The 19719-nt window shown below is 35.5% G+C and overlaps 1 protein-coding gene across 9 annotated transcripts in view; it reads left to right on the plus strand.

Annotated features, from left to right (window-relative positions):
* The window catches only part of LOC137240104 (uncharacterized), a 1657600-nt gene that overhangs the window by 1263797 nt on the left and 374084 nt on the right, over nt 1–19719 (plus strand). Inside the window, exon 10 of one of the 9 annotated variants that reach the window (XM_067766035.1) lies at nt 4391–4414. The exons of the other annotated variants lie outside the window; for them this stretch is intronic. Within the exon in view, the coding sequence (XP_067622136.1) occupies nt 4391–4399 (9 nt within the window). The 3' untranslated portion in view covers nt 4400–4414. Of the gene's footprint in view, nt 1–4390; nt 4415–19719 lie in introns of those variants that run through there. 9 annotated transcript variants of the gene reach the window in all.

The following is a 19719-nucleotide window of genomic DNA, read 5'->3' on the forward strand; positions in this document are numbered from 1 at the left end:
GGCAAAAAAATAAAAAAGTTTCGTAGTGATAACGGTACTGAATTTTGTTGTGGTAAATTTAAAACGTGCTTTGAAAAGTTTGGTATTGAGCACCAAACTTCTGTGCCCCACCCACCACAGCAAAAAGGTTTAGCGGAAAGAACCATTCGTACGTTTACTGAGAAAGCAAGGTGCATGCTTCAGGATGCTAATTTACATAAGCGTTATTGCGCCGAAGCTATGAATACCGCAGCTTATATAAAGAATCATACGTCAACATCTGTTCTATCGGGTAAATCGCCCATGGAGGTATGGAACGGAAGAAAACCAGATGTAAGTCACTTTAAAGCTTTTGGCTCGCGTGCAATAGAATTTATACCTAATAAACGTTTGAAATTCGACGCGAAATCAAAGGAATATATATTTTTCGGGTATTGTGAAACACAGAAGGGATATAGCTTGCTGGATAAGGAAACTAATTAAATAGTTGCAAGTAGAGACGTTAAAGTTTTCGAACAAAATACAAGTTGCGAGTTTAATGCAGATAAGAAAATTTTTGAGTTTGCGCCGGACATTTTTGAATTCGATTAAAGTGTTGATGGCGTGCAACATGGCCAAAACAATGTTGCGAGCAATGTGAATGGCTTACGACATGGCCAAGACAATGTCGTACAAAATATATCCGAAAATTGTGTACCTGGCGTGCAACATGGCCAAAACAGTGTTGCAATTTGCGATAATCAACATTCTACTGAGGAGGCTGAAGAGCCGCACGAGGCTGAAGATACACTTGGCAATTCTATAGAGTCGATGTATGATGACGCAGATGATAGCACATTCAAGTGGGTCTTTAAACGTAAGATGGACTCAAATGGTAACTTGGTTCGGTATAAGGCGCGCCTGGTCGCAAAAGACTTTGATCAGCGTGAAGGTATTAACTACGTGCATACTTTTTTACCAGTGGTTCGATATTTATCGATACGATTGCTTATGGCGATGTCTGTAAAATATGGATGGAACATTGAACAAATGGATGTTGTGATGGGGTTTTTGCACGGTGGTGTGCATGAAATAATATACATGCGTCAACCTGAGGGCTTTGACGATGGAAGTTTACGTTTCTGCAAATAGAAAAAGGCCTTGTATGGTCTTAAACAGGCCAGTAGACAATGGAACGTGAAACTGAATGATGTCTTACAGCGTGCTGGATATAAACGATGTAAAATGGATTCATGCGTTTATGTGAGGCACAATAATAACTCTACGGTGGTCATTGCAGTTTATGTAGATGACCTGTTGATCCTTTTTAACAATACAGCTTGGAAGGATCAACTTAAATCCACTCTAAAAAGGGCGTTCCTAATGAAATATTTGGGTAAAGTATCTAGCGTACTTGGAATTCGGATTGATTACGATTATAAGAAAGGTGTCCTTAGTTTGGACCAACAAAGTTATACCGAATCAGTCCTGAGCAAGTTTAAAATGTTTGAATGTGATCCGGTGAGAATACCAAGTGACCCAAATCAGAAGCTAATGACAGAAATGTCACCTACGACCGATGAAGAAGCTGAAAAAATGCGATCAATTTCATATTAAGAGGCTATTGGTATTATGTATATAGCATAGTGTACTAGACCAGACATTTCGTTTAGCATAATAAGAATCCTGGCATGGAACATTGGAAAGCAGTCAAGCGCCTTATGAGATATTTGAAAGCTACTTTGACTACCAAACTTACATACACCAAAGATGATAGCAATCTGCATGGGTATGCTGATTCTGATTGGGGCTCAAGTTTCAAAAACTTTAAGTCGTGCACTGGATATGTATTTTTATGGCAAGGTGCAGCAGTAACATGGGCTAGCAAGAAGCAGCCAACAGCTGCGTTAAGTACATGTGAAGCAGGATATATGAGTTTATCGGCGATAACACAAGAGGCATTGTGGCTTAGTCAACTAACACATGAAATAACTGATGATTGTATGCCATCATTAGAGCTACACTGTGACAACAAACGAGCTGTCAACTTGACAGATACTGGAGTATATAGTCCAGGAGTTAAACACATATCGATCCGACATCATTTTATCAGACACTTTGTCAAGAAAAATATAATAAAAATCATAAAAGTCAATTCTAATGAAATGATTGCGGATTGTTGGACGAAAGCAGTGTCTATAGAAAAACATTTATTTTGCTCAAAAGGCATGGGTTTAAAGCATTAAATTCTTTTTGAATTATATAACTGAATTTTATTTATATTAACTTTTTATTATTACAACAAGAATGAAATGTTAACTCATTGAATAAGTGGTAGTGTTGAAAATAGAAATGAATTGTAACTTAAGTAATCAATTGAGTAATAGATTAATGAACAATCGATAAACTGTGAATGATCTGTCGATAATCTACTTTCATATACATAATTTCCCATCTATGCTTTTTTACTTTACTTCCTTGCTTCTTCAATAAACCAGCGATAAGTGAACACATTATTGTAGCTAATCTATAAAATACTGCGTTTTATTCCTCAATTTAACACCTTTATTTTACAATTTATATATATCTATGAATTTTCTCTAATATGTTAATTTTAATCGCATTTTTCATGGCTTATGTGTAAAAATAACTGCAGCGGAGATCGAATATATGAAAGCCTCGAATGCTAAGTATCGGTTCGATTCGTGCTCATCTGCGCGCCGAAGCCCTTTACACCGAGATGCTTCGCCGCCAACTCAGCTTTTACAACAATTTAAACCCACAAACAATAGTAAACCAAAGACACCAGGCACAACCGGTTTTCCAAATGATCTGCAACAACAACAACATAACACCGTGCAGAGCATGGAGAGTGATAAAGTAATAACTTTTCAACTCTTGTACAAAGAGATCATTAACCTTAAAGCAATTGAAGCAACACTGACTTTTTGGCATATATATAATACTTCTATATCAATACCTTCCTATCTTCCTAATGTCCAAATTTTCTGTCAATCATTATTTGCTGAAACTGTGTAAATGGATGTTCTGCGCATGCGCGGGCTTTGTTAGGGTTAGCGAATTGTAGTAGTGTGTGTAAAAAAAGTATTAAAGGGTTAACAACTGATCACTATCCCCTTTACCCAACCAATGTGCTGCATCCATACAAAGTACATTATTTACATAAATAGTAAAAAAAAAAACAAGGCGAAGAATTCATTATTTGAAATGAAAAATTTTCAAATATACATGTATAAAAATATATGTACTTATACATACAACCCAACAAGCATTTCCTTAAACGTTTTTAAAAATTATTTAAAGTGAATTAGCTTGAACAAACGATATATAAACGTTTTCAAAATGTTACTTATTTTGAGTTTTTTAATGAAATAAATTTTTGGTGAAGTAAAGAAAATATGAGTACTGGACTGGCTGCTATTGGTGTTGAAATAATATCATAATCGGTAATGCTATTCTGCGGAGTTCCTAAAACAATAAAAGTTTTATAATACTAATGCAAAACAAAAGCTTATTTTTTCATTTGGAGAACGAAATAGCATAATGTAAAATATTGATAGAAGCAAGACGGCTTGTTGAAATATGCTTATATTTAAGCCCCTTTTTTACAAAAATTTAACGACGGCCTTGAGATTTTGTCTCCTTCACTAGTTGCACATCTGTACTGTAAAGCCGGAGTCATTGGTGCCGTATGTCGTATCGCTGTATCCGTATCCCTAACGTAATCAGCTGTTTATCGTTACGACGGTAAACCAAAACCCAATTGGTTGGCTACGATACGGTTAGCGGCACCAATAATCGATTGCATTGATTCTCATAAGGTTGGTCGAATCAGCTGTTAAAAGGTTACCGATACGGTTACCGATAAAGCACCAATGTCTCCAGCTTAATGTTTGACATACTTGATGCGTTACAAGAGAGAGTCGCTTAGCTGGAACATAACCCAGCGGCGAAGAGAGTTTGCGATCCTTCCAGGTTATGCATTACGAAACCCTTACAAGTAATGTAGATTGTATGCTGACTTGTAATGAAGACATTTCTATGCATTTTTCGTAATAGAGATTTTAAAACTTCGGAAAGGTTCGTGTAAAATACATATATACATACATATGTATGTTCATACATTTACATATATATGTACATGTAGATCGTTTTGTGGCACGCTTCAGTCGATTATTCGTGTGAAGATTGTGCGCTGTAAATAGTAGTGAAAAAATTTAAAAGCAAAAAACTTCAGGCAATAATAATAATAAAACACAAACAAATTTAAACTATTTAAGTGAGTTTTTCAGTTAAATTACTTAGATTTACATATTATAATAATAGGTTTCTTCTTATTTAATGTGGGCATTGTGGAGTTCCAGCATATATATATATGCAAATCAAGTCCTAATTTTTGTTTAATTTACAGATGCTTTAAAAGTTGATGGCACCAATGAGCGCACATATAAACAAACTATGCGACAAGCATTCAAAACGCAAAAGGGTCGATTAGCAAAACGAAAGTACGACAATACAATTAAACATCATAAAAATAGGGAAAATATTGGAAGTGCTGGGAATACATAAAAAGTCACCAAATTAGTAAAGATATAGTCATAAGAAAAATATGTGCATAATATGGACTTCGTATTTTAGTTTGTCGTTTTATCTTTTTGACTTTTTTTCTCAAAGAATATTTCAGTTTTTTTATTAATTATAAGAAAGAATATGTACATATGTAGGTTAGGTTTGTGGATGCTACTTTAGTTTTTGAAGCTTTTTTGTTGAAATATTTCACATAAATTTGTTAATTTCTAAAATGACTAAATAAAAATAAACATTTTAAAAATGGTATGAATGAAAATACATAATTTACTTTGCTGTTACCCTGCCTTTGAATTGTACACTAAGTTGTACAGTGATTCTGTTCCAAGAGCACTTACCACTTCAGATTTGTACATATATCGTTATGTGGGTGACCTCTCTACAATGCCGATTACAATTGCATAAATGTAATGTGCAATGTGTTCACTATACTTTACCACTTCGATTACAAGTACACGAATTGGTATAGTGGCTGTATTACAATATTCTTTACCCTTTAGAAATCGTGTATCATTATGTGGGCGACCTCTCTACAATGCCGATTACAATTTCAGAAAAGTATGCCTTAGAGTTATAAACATCCGAAAATTGTTCGGATATCTTTTACTTACTTCATTACCAGTAATGATGTAAGTAATCAGTTCTGTCCACAAGGCGGCCATGCTTATGGAAAGTAATATTGATTGTAATTGATTCTGTATTGCATACTGAATTCGAAGTGTTGGAGAAGTATTGGATTACGTAATGCACACTTTCGCCGCTGGGAAGCTGAATTGGAGTGAGCAGTAACACATGGAGAGGGACATTGAAATTGTTGGTTTGCCTAACTTAACTAACGAAAAAATTACCGAATGTTTGAACAAATTGTTGTGAGATCGGTGGGTGTTTCTGTGTCGCCTGGCCAAATCGAGAGGCGATACATAAAAACGGTCAATGGCTCTTCACCACGTAAAGCGCTCTGTGTTCGGTTCTCTTCAATGGAAGTAACGCGCAAAGTCATGAGTGCAAAATCTAAGGCAAAGAGTAAACTCACTACCGGATTGTTTTCAGTGACCAACAATAAACAAAAAATTTACATAAATAATAGCTTAACTAACTACAATAGAGCTTTTTATGCTGCTGATAGCAAAATTAAAAAAGAAAAGGGTTATAAATATGTATGGTTTAGCAATTGAAGTATAATGCTAAGGAAAGCTGATAATGATAAGGTTGGTTTTGTGCGTTCTTTTGATGACTTGCCTGGGATTCCAGACTAGTTTTATTTTTAAATATTATCAATATTAAATTATTATCTTTAAACCAATGGAAATTAATGATATCAGCACCAACAACCTCATCATTAACAGCCCTTTAAATTCTGTAGATCAGGTTATTTCTGACAGAAATGCTCTTAATATTATTCATCAAAATATTTGTAGTCTACGGCAGAACTTCGACTCATTACTTTGTAACTTAGAAACATTTCCAGTCTACCCAGATGTAATATTTGTATCAGAAATATGGATATATTCCCATGAGACGAATTTTTACAATATTACTAATTACGATTTTTTTTGATTGATTTTTATGATGAATATTCTGCAGGTGGAGTTGGAGTTTTTGTACGCAATTCACTTGATTGCAAATTTTTTAAATATAGTTTAACGAGCGCCGATATCTTGAAAGTTTCAATAAAATATGGTAATACGGTTTTAGCCCTGATTTGCGTTTACAGGTTTCACTCTGAATCTAGTCAATCCTTTCTGGAGGAATTCTCAAACCTTTTAATTAATGAAAAATCGAGTGTTGCAGTTATACTAGGTGATTTGAATTTAGATATTTTACAATTAAATGCAATTTCTGAGACCTATCTAGCATTAATACCGAGTAACGGATTTATTTCCTATTTAAACGAACCAATAAGGATTTCTTCTGGCACCTGCCTAGATCATATTTTTTGCCGTTCCAACAGTTTGTACACCTTCACTGGTATTAACCTGGATCTGAGTATTACAGATCACTCCCTGACTGGTGTCAAGATAGGATTTCCGTTTCAAGAAAAAAGGAGAAACCAAAAATAACAAAAATTAACTATTCGCTAATAAACAGGATTGGGTTGATGTTTATTCGGAGGCTGATATATCCAAGGCGTACTCTACATTTTTATATTTGCTTCACAATTATATCCAGTTTGCTAGCTTTACCCGCGTTCCTCGAAAAAATAAAATTAAACTAAACCTTGGATAAGTTTTGACCTTATCAAGAAGACAAAGCTAAAGAATAGACTGGGTGCAAAGTGTAGGAAACACCCAAATAATCAAGAGCTCCATTCCAAGTATAAAAAGTTGTGTAAGAAATTACAAAAGAATATTAAGTCGCAGCGAGATACTTATTTTCGTAATAGGTTATTAGAATGTAGCGGCAACACCAAGAAGGAATGGGAGATTGTTAATAGTATTATCAACCCAAACGGCATAGGTGGTGAGAAGACTATTACTCTAAGCGATCATGGCAACATCATTAACGACTCCTCTGCTGTATCTAATATATTCAATGATTTTTTTGTTTCAGTCGGTCAATCTAATGCCTCTTCTTGCAATTGTGTGATGTCAGGTAGGGAAGGAACTAGTTCAGGCAATAGTTTTTTGTTTGAACCTTTCTCTGGCTCTGAGATCCTAACAATAATAAAACAACTTAACAACTCCGGTTCTTGTGGTCATGATGCTATTTCCAACCAATTGCTAAAAAATATAGCCCTTAACCTACTAGACAATCTGAAACTTCTCTTCAATGCTACTGTTTACTCAGAAACCAATTGCTTAAAAATATAGCCCTTAACCTACTAGACATTCTGAAATTCAATGCTAGTGTTTACTCAGGAACTTTTCCAGAGGGTAACAGGGAAGATAAAAACAATTATAGGCCAATTTCATTAGTACCTTCCATTTCTAATGTTTTCGAGAAAGCCCTTAAAAGCCGTTTTTTACTATTTCTTGAAAGCAAGAGCTTTTTCAGCCCAAAGCAGTTCGGATTTAGAGCCAACCGTTCAACCGAGGATGCTCTATTAGATTTGTGTATATTTATTCACCAAGAGTTGGACAGTAAAAAAAATTGTGCGAGTCTTTTCATTAACATCACAAAAGCTTTTGATACTGTGGATCATGTAATTCTACTTTATAAATTATATCATACTGGCTTTCGAGGATTTATACATGAGTGGTTCAAATCGTATCTTACAATTTTGCGGAACCCTCTGTAGCTCTAAACCAATTAAAGTTGGCGTTCCACAAGGTTCTGTCCTCGGTCCCTTTTTATTTCTAGTTTACGTAAATTCAATTTTCGACATGCCATTCTTGGGGAAGGTCACTGCATTTGTAGATGATCTAGCAATAGCTTATAGCTCATCAAATACGTTCGACTTGATAAGTAACATAAATCATAATGTACATATTTTAAGAACGTGGTTCGCTAAACACAAGCTCTTTGTTAGCAATAAAACCAAACTAATGTTTTTTTGCTTGAATGCAAAAATAAGACCAGACGTAGACATTGTTCTCCACTCCTCGAGTTGTGAGCGTCTCGCTCTCCACGATAATTCGTGCCACATGGCTCAGTATGGTATTTTTAATCCGCTCGCTACTTGTAATAACGAGTGCTTTATAATTGATGTGGTTGAATACTTTCGGTATCTAGGAGTAACTGTAGATCAAAATATGAGTTGGACATCCACATATCCCGCCTAAAGCATTATCTCCAATATTCTTTACGTTGTTTCTATCATCTCAGAGCTTGCGCTCTAACTATACCCTTAAAACAGTTTTTCATTCTAAACTGTTATATGCAGACCTGTTAAATAATGATTACTAATGGTAATGATTAGCCGTTCCATTGACTATTTTCTCTAAACGCCATTTAATGATTACTTGTCATTATTTTCTATTTTTAATGATTACTTTTCAATTGAATAAAAAAATAATCCAAAAAAATCATGATTTTTTACGATTATTGAAAAAAAAAATCAAAAATAATCAAAAGTAATCAAAAATAATCAAAAGTAATTGATTATTTTTGATTTTTTTGGATTTATTTAAATTTTTTTTATTATTTTTGATTATTTGTTGAAAGAAAAATTCTCGTTTGTTGCATGCACGGGATAGTTTCTACATACAAGTACATTTTAGGATGCAATAGGAAATCGTAAGCGCTTACCGAGGCGAACATATACATGCAACATATAGGGCGAATAGTATATTCTCAGGTAAGTACATATATACACATGTGCATTATTACACTCATTATATAAAATAATAATGGTTTCATACATAATTCAAGCCAATTTTGTTTTGAATCCAAAATTAATATATCCGATATTTTTTAAGTTATGACTATGCACTGATTGTTTTGTAATCAAAGTTTATCATATTGTTCGCTTTATTTTAATAATATTGGTTTCATATCATCGCCACTATGTGAGTGTTCTTAGTCCCATTTAGAGAGCTATCATCAATAAGCATTTTTTCGTTAATATCTTTTGAACGACTCAAAATTAATTTTTGTTTTCCGCCTTCGGATTATTAATACTGAGGTCAAGCTAAGTCTTTTGGACACGTATTAGCAGTCGGCCGCTGTTATAGACTTTTACAATGTACATATATATATATATATATATATATATATATATATATATATATATATATATTCTTGGAAAATATCCAACCATGTCGAAAAAATAATGTATGATAGGCAAACAAATGTGTTTGACATTTCAATTGTTAGTAATAAAAATATGGCTCACTATGCAAAAATTTTATAGGAAATATCCTAGACGTAATCATAGGGAAATAAAAAGAAGTTTCAATCTAATGTACATGGACATTTGTTAATAAATTTATCTGGGATATAACAACTTTTGGTTAGACAATTGATCATGATTATGAATGACAACTTAGATGATCGCTCCAGTTGGAAGTGAAGCTATCAACCTAAGTAGTATTACTCATACATATTGTTTGAGCATATTGTTTTGTCGTAAAACAACACGCACTTCCGCAAGGTATTCGTCGGATACATCTATAGACACGATAATTTGTAGGTGGGTATGTATATATCAGTGCATATCCATACCGTAACCCAAAATATTGGATATATTTATTTTGGATATAACAAAATTGGCTAGACTTAAGGATGAAACCATAAAGGATTGTTGCTAAATGAAAGCTTTTGGACGCCATCCTATGAATCCAAAACTTTTCTTACATATTGTTTGGGCAATTAGAAAAACCGCCGTTTTCGATCCCACATTATTTTATATAATGAGTGTTGAAGCAGACTAGTTTATAAATTAATACCTGAAAATGAAATGTAAATAAAATAAAATGTCATCAAATAATGAAGTTAAATAGAAATAATTATGTACTTACCTAAATACTTAAAATAGAGTTACCTTATACTTACCTTATATTTTTCTATTACATACCTTATACTTATCTTATAATTAATTTACACTTGCCTTATTTTCCCTTTTAATGATTTTAATTACTTACCAATTTACTTACCTTAACCTTTTAGCACCACCCTAATGTAAGTAAATGCATGATTACAGTCTGTATTCGACTGTACCTATTTGCATGCGGTGTGTGTATACCTACCAACAAGCGCGGCGTGTCCACGCTCTCTTGTACATATACACACTGTACAATGTGTACTTTTCGACTTTAAAAGAAAATAGTTTTTGTTGGGGCTAATATTAAGCGCCGACATCAGATTCATAAATCTTCTTTATTGAATAAATTCTTTCCTATTTATACAAAAGTTCTTAACCTATACATATATACATTCTTACATTAATAATTACATACTAGAGGTGCATGACTCAATAGTGAGGAATGCTTTGTTAGCGAATTATTATATTGACTTACATATTGCCAATATGATTCCTACTTGAGCAATATGTGTATGACGCATTAATGCATTACGTGACTTGGTGAACGCGAATGAACTTATGGTAGTTACCTGGGTCAATGAACGTATGTTTGTAATGTTAAGCGTGTTTGAAGTGAGGTGAATTCCACGCGATACTACACCATCGGCCTTTTAAGTGAGCGTATATAATTTTATGCTTAATAGACGGTCACTCCAATGTCACTGTGATAAGTGTGCCGTGTTGTTTCATTTTTCGTTGAATGACCCAGTCAACTTACTTGGTGTTACCAAATAAGTTTTGCATAGTGGTAACTTGATATTATAAGTTTATATGTTTTCTTTTTTTTTGCTTTTATTCGCTTGCATTTGCTTTACATATTGTGCCCGTTATGCTCATTCTCGCTTTTTCATAATAAGCTGATTTTTTTCTTTTTTGTGTATTTGCTATGATGGTTAATTTATTTAATTATTTATTAATTTTTTTTTTTTTTTGTTCTCTTGTTTGTACAATTGAATAATGTTTTGCATCAAGTGTTATTGACATTTGGTTTTACATATCAGAATTTTATTTGCATTTTGCACAACCGGCCTTTAAGAGCGTCGACTCGCTTAAAAATCGGCATGTGTTTACATATTATTTTGGAGTAATCGTAACTTGATGCCAGTATGACTTTATATTTATTTATGTTTTTTTTTTCTTTGTTTGTTTACATTATTGATGACGAGTAAATTGGAATATTTATAGTGTGATCGTTTTGGTTTTTTTTTTCAAATCCATTGTGGTTACTAGCAAATGTTCTATACTGTTTTAGACCTATTCTTATGACTTATATGTGTAGGTTAAAGTAAAAATATTTCCTATTCTATTCTACCGGAGTTGAAGTAAAAATATTTTCTTTTACTATTTTCTATTCTACCTGTGGCTAAATGAAAATATCTTTCCTAAAATGATGATCTCTCTAAAAATTAGGTTTCCTATCTGAAGCATCTCATATTTTTACTTATATCTCTTTTTTCTCCTTTTTTCTTTTTTTCTATCTCTAACTTTAATTAGTTTTATTAAATAACGGCTTTTCACTGTGTTTTTCCTTATAAATTTCAAGTCCTGGATTGCCGGCATTTCTTGTATGCCTGGTCGAATATTGTCCTAAGTCAATAACTTCCTCAACAATCTGGTTGCTTGATAATTTTTCTACGCTAACATTATTCTATCCTAAGATGAAAATGAGCGCGATTAGTCTTTTATTGCAAATTTATTTAGCGCTTTAACAGATATATATATATATATATATATATATATATATACATAGGTTCTCTTTGTGACTTTTCTTCATTTTTGTTGTTAATACTGGCTGGTTGTAAAAAATTTTTATTTTTTTTCATATGTCCACTGACGCAAATTTTACCAGGGCTGTTTTATAAATCTTTTCCTTTGACAGCCTTCAAGGACGTTATTTTGATAACTTCCATGGAAACTATTACTTTGAAGTATGCAAATTATTGATTTGTCATTAAATTTCGGCAAGTCTAATGAAATAATTGATTTGTCATTAAATCTGGGCAAGTCTAATAAAGCTGCCTTTAAGGCTTTTGAGGGTTAATAATTGAATTTTTTTATTGCTCTTCCTCAGCTTTGGGTTTGGTACTAAAAATAGAGTTCTTTAGATACGAGTTTGAACGGGTTTTTGTTGCCTATATTTGAATTTCATATAACTTTTGAGCGTCATAGCTATTGTGACGATCAATAGCATGAATGCGCAAATTATAACTGCTAACCAAACATCTGGACTGTTTGGCGAGTTTTTTGTGTCTATTTCTGTTGGTGGATCATATTTTACGACTCTATTTTCCGTTGATTCCGAGTTTTCCTTCCCTAACTCGTATCCGGCTATCGCTATCATGATGCCTTGGGCTATTTTTGCCCACCAATACATTTTAAAATTTCTCTAATTTTAATAAAATGTTAAATATTTTATTTTATTTATAACTTTTTATTGTAAAAATTGTTATTCTAAAATATTTCTTAAAATATTTTTATTTAGGTGAAAACAATTTTAATATTTCAAAAAAAAATTTTATAATTTACTAGCTTAGTATAGTTTATAAGATATTTAAAAATATTTTTATGCCTGCTTCCTCTCCATTATCTCGCGGATTACCTCGTAACCGGAGCCGCGCTGAAATGGTATTGGCAAGTCCTGGAGGATCATGCCGAGGACCGAGACTTCAATTTCCTCCAGCTGAAGGCGGAGTTGCTAAACCAATTTAGAAGCGCGGAGTCCGATTACGAGGTAATCCGCGAGATAATGGAGAGGAAGCAGGGAGGCCAAGAAACTTTCGAAGATTTTTATGCAGAAATACACGATCTTACTTTTAGGCTTAAAAAGAAAATACCCGAAGCAGAACTTGTTAAGATTATAAAGGGTAATTTAAAGCCGTACTTGGCGAATCTTACGTTCGCATCTAAGATTGATACGCTAGCCGATCTGAAGATATAATGCAAACGAGGCGAAAAATTAATAAAAGAGAATAGGTCACGAAGCAAGAACGTTAGCGAAATAGATGTTAGCGCTAGAGAAGTAGAAGAGGCGATTAGTATAGGGATAGATGCGATAGGCAAAGATGATAGGGGCAAAATAACGTCTTGCACGCCCGGTCCTCCTAACGTAAAACCAAGTGATCCTTTAAAATCCAATCCCAAATCCTTTAATCCCAGCCCTTATAATTGTAATACGTCAACCCCCAATAGTAACGTCTAAAGTGAAGTGTTTTGTCCGTCACCATTCCACCTTATGTTGTGTTTTGTTTGCGGAATGCCCGTGGATTTCTTTACGAAAGACCCACAGGTAGCGGCAAAACATAGTCCTTGTAAATCGTCCTTCCATTGTATGAAGTGTTTTATGTGTGGTAGTGATGCGTCCTACTGTGTGTTTAAGCCGGGTACGGAAAACAGGCAGCTCGCAGAGATGTCCGGGCACTCTGTGCATAGCCAGGAGTCCCCGGGGAATTAGGTTTAAGAGATCAGAGAGTGGGAGTACAAATTTTAAAACGTGTAGGTAGGCAGGGAATGGGAGCCACCAATAACAATGAAGTTTTAAGAAAGAGTTTACACGAAAGGAAACGGAGGTACGAAGAAGTTAGGAGAAGGATTTTCATAGAAGAGATTGAAACGAGAAAGAAAGATAGAAAATATAAGAAGATTTTGAAGATGCGGGAAAAGCATCGTACTCTAAAGAGAATACAACAAAAAATAGTCGCAACCATCGTAACATTGAAGGGAGATAATCGATTCTTCGCGCGTGCAGTGATTGGAGGGCACGACACTCTCGCCTTGTTAGATTCAGGTGCCTGTTCCAGTTGCCTGGGCAAAGGAGCCATGAAATTCCTAGAGGGGAAAGAAAAGAAAATAACCCGATTATTAGGGCAAAAGGTTCGCACCGCGAATGGAGGAGAAACCCCGGTGGAGGGAGTGGTTTCTCTACCTGTGACTTGGGATGGGGAAACCAGGGATCTGGAATTTCTAATTGTCCCCGAACTTACTCAAGAAGTGTACTTAGGGATCGACTTCTGGCGTGTTTTTCAATTAAATGTTGTCGGAAAAAGTGTGAACGAGTGTGTGCATGATAGGGCTGTCTCAGAACTCGTACCCGCCGAGGGTGACCTCTCTTTCGACGCAGTACAACATTCCCTAACAACGGCACAAAGCCGCATATTAGACAGGGTTAAAGCCCAATTCCCATCCTTTGCTGTGCTAGGATTGGGCAGAACAGATGTGGAAGAACACAGTATAGAGGTGGTAGAAGAAAATATACCGAATAAGCAAAGGCACTACCCTATCTCGCCCGCGATCCAAAAATTAGTATACGAGGAGTTAGATAGAATGTTATTAATGGGTGTTATTGAGGAGAGTAATAGCAGCTGGAGCTCTCCGGTTTCGCTAGTAATTAAAGGCACCAAAAACAGGTTATGTTTGGATGCCAGGAAGGTGAATGCTAGAACTATTAAAGATGCCTATCCGTTGCCACATATTGACGGTATATTAAGTAGGTTACAAAACACCCATTTTATATCAGCTATTGATCTAAAAGATGCCTTTTGGCAAATTCCTTTGGAAAAACGTTTTAGAGAAAAAACAGCATTCACCGTTCCTGGCAGACCCCTGTATCAGTTCACGGTGATGCCTTTTGGTTTGTGTAATGCCGCTCAGCGGATGTGTCGTCTTATGGACAAGGCCATTCCGGCCGCTTTACGTGAATGTGTGTTTGTGTATCTTGACGACCTGTTAGTTTGTTCCGTAGATTTTGAGTCACACATGTCGTTATTGGAAAAGGTCGCTAAGTGTTTACGCGAAGCCAAATTGACGATAAATTTAGAAAAGAGCAAGTTTGGCTTCAAAGAAGTACGGTATTTAGGGTATGTAGTAGGCGACGGTTGTATACGGGCAGATGCCAATAAAATAGCAGCAGTGCGAGATTTCCCTCAGCCGAAAAGCCCAAAACAGCCTCGACGATTCCTGGGCATGTCGGGGTGGTACCGCCGTTTCATTAGGGATTACGCAACCATTGCAGCGCCGCTGCACGATTGCCTCACTAAGGACAGAATAAAGAAGTTTGAGATGACGGATGAAGCGAGAAAAGCTTTTGAACAGCTGAAGCAAATCCTCATATCAGCCCCGGTGCTTGTTCACCCGGACTTCAATAAACACTTTTTTATACAGTGCGACGCTTCGACGGACGGGGTGGGTGGAGTTTTATTCCAAAAAGACGAGGACGCCAACGAACGACCCATCGCGTATATGTCGGCGAAATTGAATAAGGCAGAACGCAATTACAGCGTGACGGAGTGAAGAGGTTCCGGCCTTATGTGGAGCGCCTCCCCTTCACAATCATCACGGACCACGCAAGTCTCAAGTGGCTTATGGGTCAGAAGGACCTCAGCGGTAGACTGGCTAGATGGAGCCTGAAGCTGCAAGCATTCAACTTCAACATCGAACATCGCAAAGGAGCTCAAAACGTTGTGCCTGATACATTATCGCGCATGGACATGGACGAAGTGGCACTGATGGACAGAGTATTAGACATTAGCCTTGACTCGCCTTACTTTCACACCGACGAATACTGTGGATTGAGAGAATCCATAACGAAAGACCAAGACAAATTACCTGATCTTTGCGTATCAGACGGATATATCTATAAACGGACACAACTTAATAGAGGGGGAGAACTTCAAGAGGTCCACACCTGGAAGCTCTGGGTACCGGTTGAGCTGCGGTCAGGTTTGGTGGAAGCCGCGCACTGCTCTCCGTCTACGGGTCATGGAGGAATCCATAAACAGTTACGATATTAGCTGGCAGTTTGAGTGAACTACATCGCGACACCAGGCGGTGTGATCGCCGATAGCCATCGGCTCCTGAGAGCCTTCGGAAGCAAAAAGAACTTAGTGTCAAGGTGTCCACAATTTAATGCGGTTCGGTGTGCGCGTCGCAAACAAAAATTAAAATAAGCCAAAGTGTAGTGAGAGAGAAAAAAAAACTGTAATAAGATTTACAGTACGAAAAAAAGAATTTACAAAAAAAAAGAAATCAGAGTTGTAAAGTGACAATAAGAAAAAAGAAAAATCATATATTTTCTAGAAAAATAAATTGTTACAGTGCAACAAGTAAACGGTGAACGGACCGATACGTTAAACCCAACAAAAGGGTCAACAGCTTACCGGAACCAGAAAACTTTCAACAACATATATTTGTGTCCAGCAACATCCCCCCAAAGAAAAACCGAGGTAAGTTTTTTCTATAAAGTAACTTCCTGCTATTTAAAAATAAAGTGCAAATTCAAGTGTAGGTAATTGTAAAATAAAAATAAAAAAATAAAAAATAGAAAAAAAAAAATAAATAAAAAATAAAAATCGCTAGGAATGTTAATTAGAATGATAGAAAAGAAAAGAAAAATAAACACAAATTTCAAACATACGCGGTTCTGGCAAGATAGCATAGAGGTGAAATTTATGTTAGTGAAAATTAGCTAAATCGAAATTTATTAGAGAATTCGAAAATATGACAAATTTTAAACATACGCGGTTTTGGCAAGATAGCATAGAAGTGAAATTTATGTTAGTGAAAATTAGCTAAATCGAAATTTATTAGCGAATTCGAAAATATCACAAATTTTAAACATATGCGTTTTTGACAAGATAGCATAGAAGTGAAATTTAGGTTACTGAAAATTAGCTAAATCGAAATTTATTTTCAATTTCGAAATATCACAAATTTTAAATAAAATCTAACCATACTTGAAAATGCATGAAGTAGACATACATACATAGGTATGTATTCGAATGTGTTTAAGCTATACCTATAAATATATGTACATACGCATAGGCATTTCACATTACTTAACTTGCATTGTTTGTGCATTTGTGTATTTCGCAGATTCCTGTCAGCGGGAGGCAAAAAGGCTGAATCTCGGTTTGTTTAAAAACCTGGATTTACCACCAATCCGAGGATAACAACAACCCCAGCATACATAGCGGCGCCCACAACCAATAGACAAACAAAAGAACCGTGTTGTACCCAACAACAACAACAACAACACCCAAACTGTAGATTTTTTATGTAGGCCAACGGTCTACCGGCATAGGGTATTAGCTGGCCATATAAGCTACCGTCAACAGCTGTTTCCGGCAGAACCGGCGGAACATTTGGATCACTTAGACAGAGCTGACCAAGTAACAAATACAGAGAGAACTTCGGAGAGAGAGTGCTGCTGTGCGAGAGTGGATATGACCGAGAGCAGCTGCTGAGAAAGATAACGCAGGCGATCACATCGTGTCTTTTTGTACAATATGTTCACTAACTAGCTTTGACTACTCTCTAAAGTTTAAGAGTTTTTTTTTTCTTCTCTTATTGCTACATTTTTTTGTATTGTTTTCTCGACTTGCCTAAGTCGCTTTGTTCCTTACGCATTTTGCATAATTATTTATTTTGCAATCTTTTGCGTTTCTTTTGCGTTCCTCTCTCATTTTTTTTTTGCGATCTTATTGTTTTGTTTTGACAAACTTGCCCTAAGCTGTGTGCATATGCTGGTATGATTGCATGTTATGTATATATGTACGTACGTATATGCATACCGGCCTACATATGTAAATGAACTTAAGTAAGTTTCGTGAACATTAGGTTTTTAATGTTAGTTAGGGTTTTTTGTTGTTTCAGTTTGGTATCGCATAGAAGGAAGGCGAACGGGCACACAAATATCTATGAGATTCTTTTTAGGCTTATTTCTCCACCCCCACCCTAGGTTTCCCGATTGTATGCTGGCGCCAACATCAACGATGAAGCCAACAGGTGAGTGAATGTCAATTAATAAACATATCCACGTATATTTGTATACACGTACATGCGTCCAGTCTTAATTCTATTATAGCATGCGATTTTTTTTCTGCTTTGGCTGAATACCTTACGGAATCAAAGCATTTTTTTTGAGACCAGAGTTAGTGCAATACTTTTTTTTCCTTTTATGATTTTGTATTAAGATTTATTCTAAATTGAATTGAAATTCATATTATCCCATGTTTTAATTTTTTTACGTTGACTTATTTTTGTTATATTTTTTAATTTACAACAAAGAAAAAAAAAAGGAAAAAAAGGGGAAAACCCTGTTGAGGTTTTCACTTTTAGCAATTAAATTGTATCTTACAATGTGGCAACTACATTTCGTTTCCTGTCATAATTAAAAATATTGCGGATTCTGTAATTCTTCTTCCGTTTTTGTTATCTCTCTCTCTAAAAGATCTCGCTAAGGTGAACACGTTTCTTTTGATACGTCTTGTATATTTCATAAATTGTAATCAATACTCATCTATTAATTACTTGAATTAAATCATTTATCACATAGCATAAACCTTTGTCGTTATTACTTGGTCTGTTCTACGTTTTTATTTTGGGTGATCCTGAAAAATCTTCATTATATTAACAGGTTATGGGCCCAGGATCCTTACTGCACAAAACGCATAACATTTTTATATGGAAAGTAAAGAACCATCTTCCCATATAGATTCTGCGATTGGAACGGAGCTTACAGAGAGTTTAACCGACGGTGATAGGTCTATTCAAGCCGAGGGTGAAGACATTACTGAGACAAAGATGAGTGAATCGAAGGTGTATCACATACATCGTTTTAATGGGCAGAACTACCAACTATGGCGTAGACAAATGGAAATATACATGGCTGAAAATAAGCTAAAGAAATATATCCTGGGAGCGGAAAAGCGAACGGACTCAAATGCCACAAAATGGGACGAAAAGGATGCAGAAACGCAAGCCTTCATCATGAGAGGTATCGAGCTTGAACAATTAAAGTATCTTACAGAATGCTCTACAGCAGCCGAAATGTGGTCTAAATTAAAAGCTGTCCATGCCGAAAAAAGCGAACAATCAGCGCAGGTTCTCTTAGAAAAATTTATGAGTGCTAAAATGAGCGATGAGCAGCCAATTGTCGATTACGTCGCAGATATTACATCCGTAGCACAACGACTTAAAGATATGGAGTTAGAGCAGAAGGAGCCTATGGTAATTGCAAAAATCTTAAGCAGTTTGCCAGCTAGATTTGACCATGTACGCACAGCCTGGTATGCAGTTCCACGTGAAAGCCAAAATATTGAGCGGTTAACAGAGCATCTAGTAAACGAAGAAAGTCTCATGAATTCCCGATCAAATGTAGACACCAACAATGTGAGCAATTCGGTCTACTCAGCAAGTAAATTTGGAGGCAACAACAACAACTATTCAGCAAACAAAGGTAAGAACAACAATAATGCAAAACGAAAAGGCAATTGCAACTATTGTCATAAGCCTGGCCATTGGGCTCGCGAATGTCGAAAACGTCAAAAACATCAACAAAACGTAATAGAGAAGAAAAATGAGTCTCAAAATCTATTACTTGAAAGTAAAACAAATGACAAGAAAGGGCAAAGAAAAGAAACAGCTGATCGTCAAAGCTCATATTTATTTATTTTGAACGCATCAAAAAATGCAAATAAAGTTGAGAATGTTTTCTATGCAGATTCTGGTGCAACAGATCACATGTCATTTCAGAAAGAACTCTTAACGAATTTTAATAACAAAGTGAGCAACGTATATGTAAAAGTTGGCGACGGCAGGCGTCTCAAAGTTGAAGGTAAAGGCGATATCGAGGTACGTGGCTACATGAACTGCTTGCACATAATCAAGGACGTTTTACTAGTTCCAGATTTAGACAA

Source organism: Eurosta solidaginis, chromosome 2 (assembly GCF_040869045.1).
Source record: "Eurosta solidaginis isolate ZX-2024a chromosome 2, ASM4086904v1, whole genome shotgun sequence".
Taxonomy (NCBI): Eukaryota; Metazoa; Arthropoda; class Insecta; order Diptera; family Tephritidae; genus Eurosta; species Eurosta solidaginis.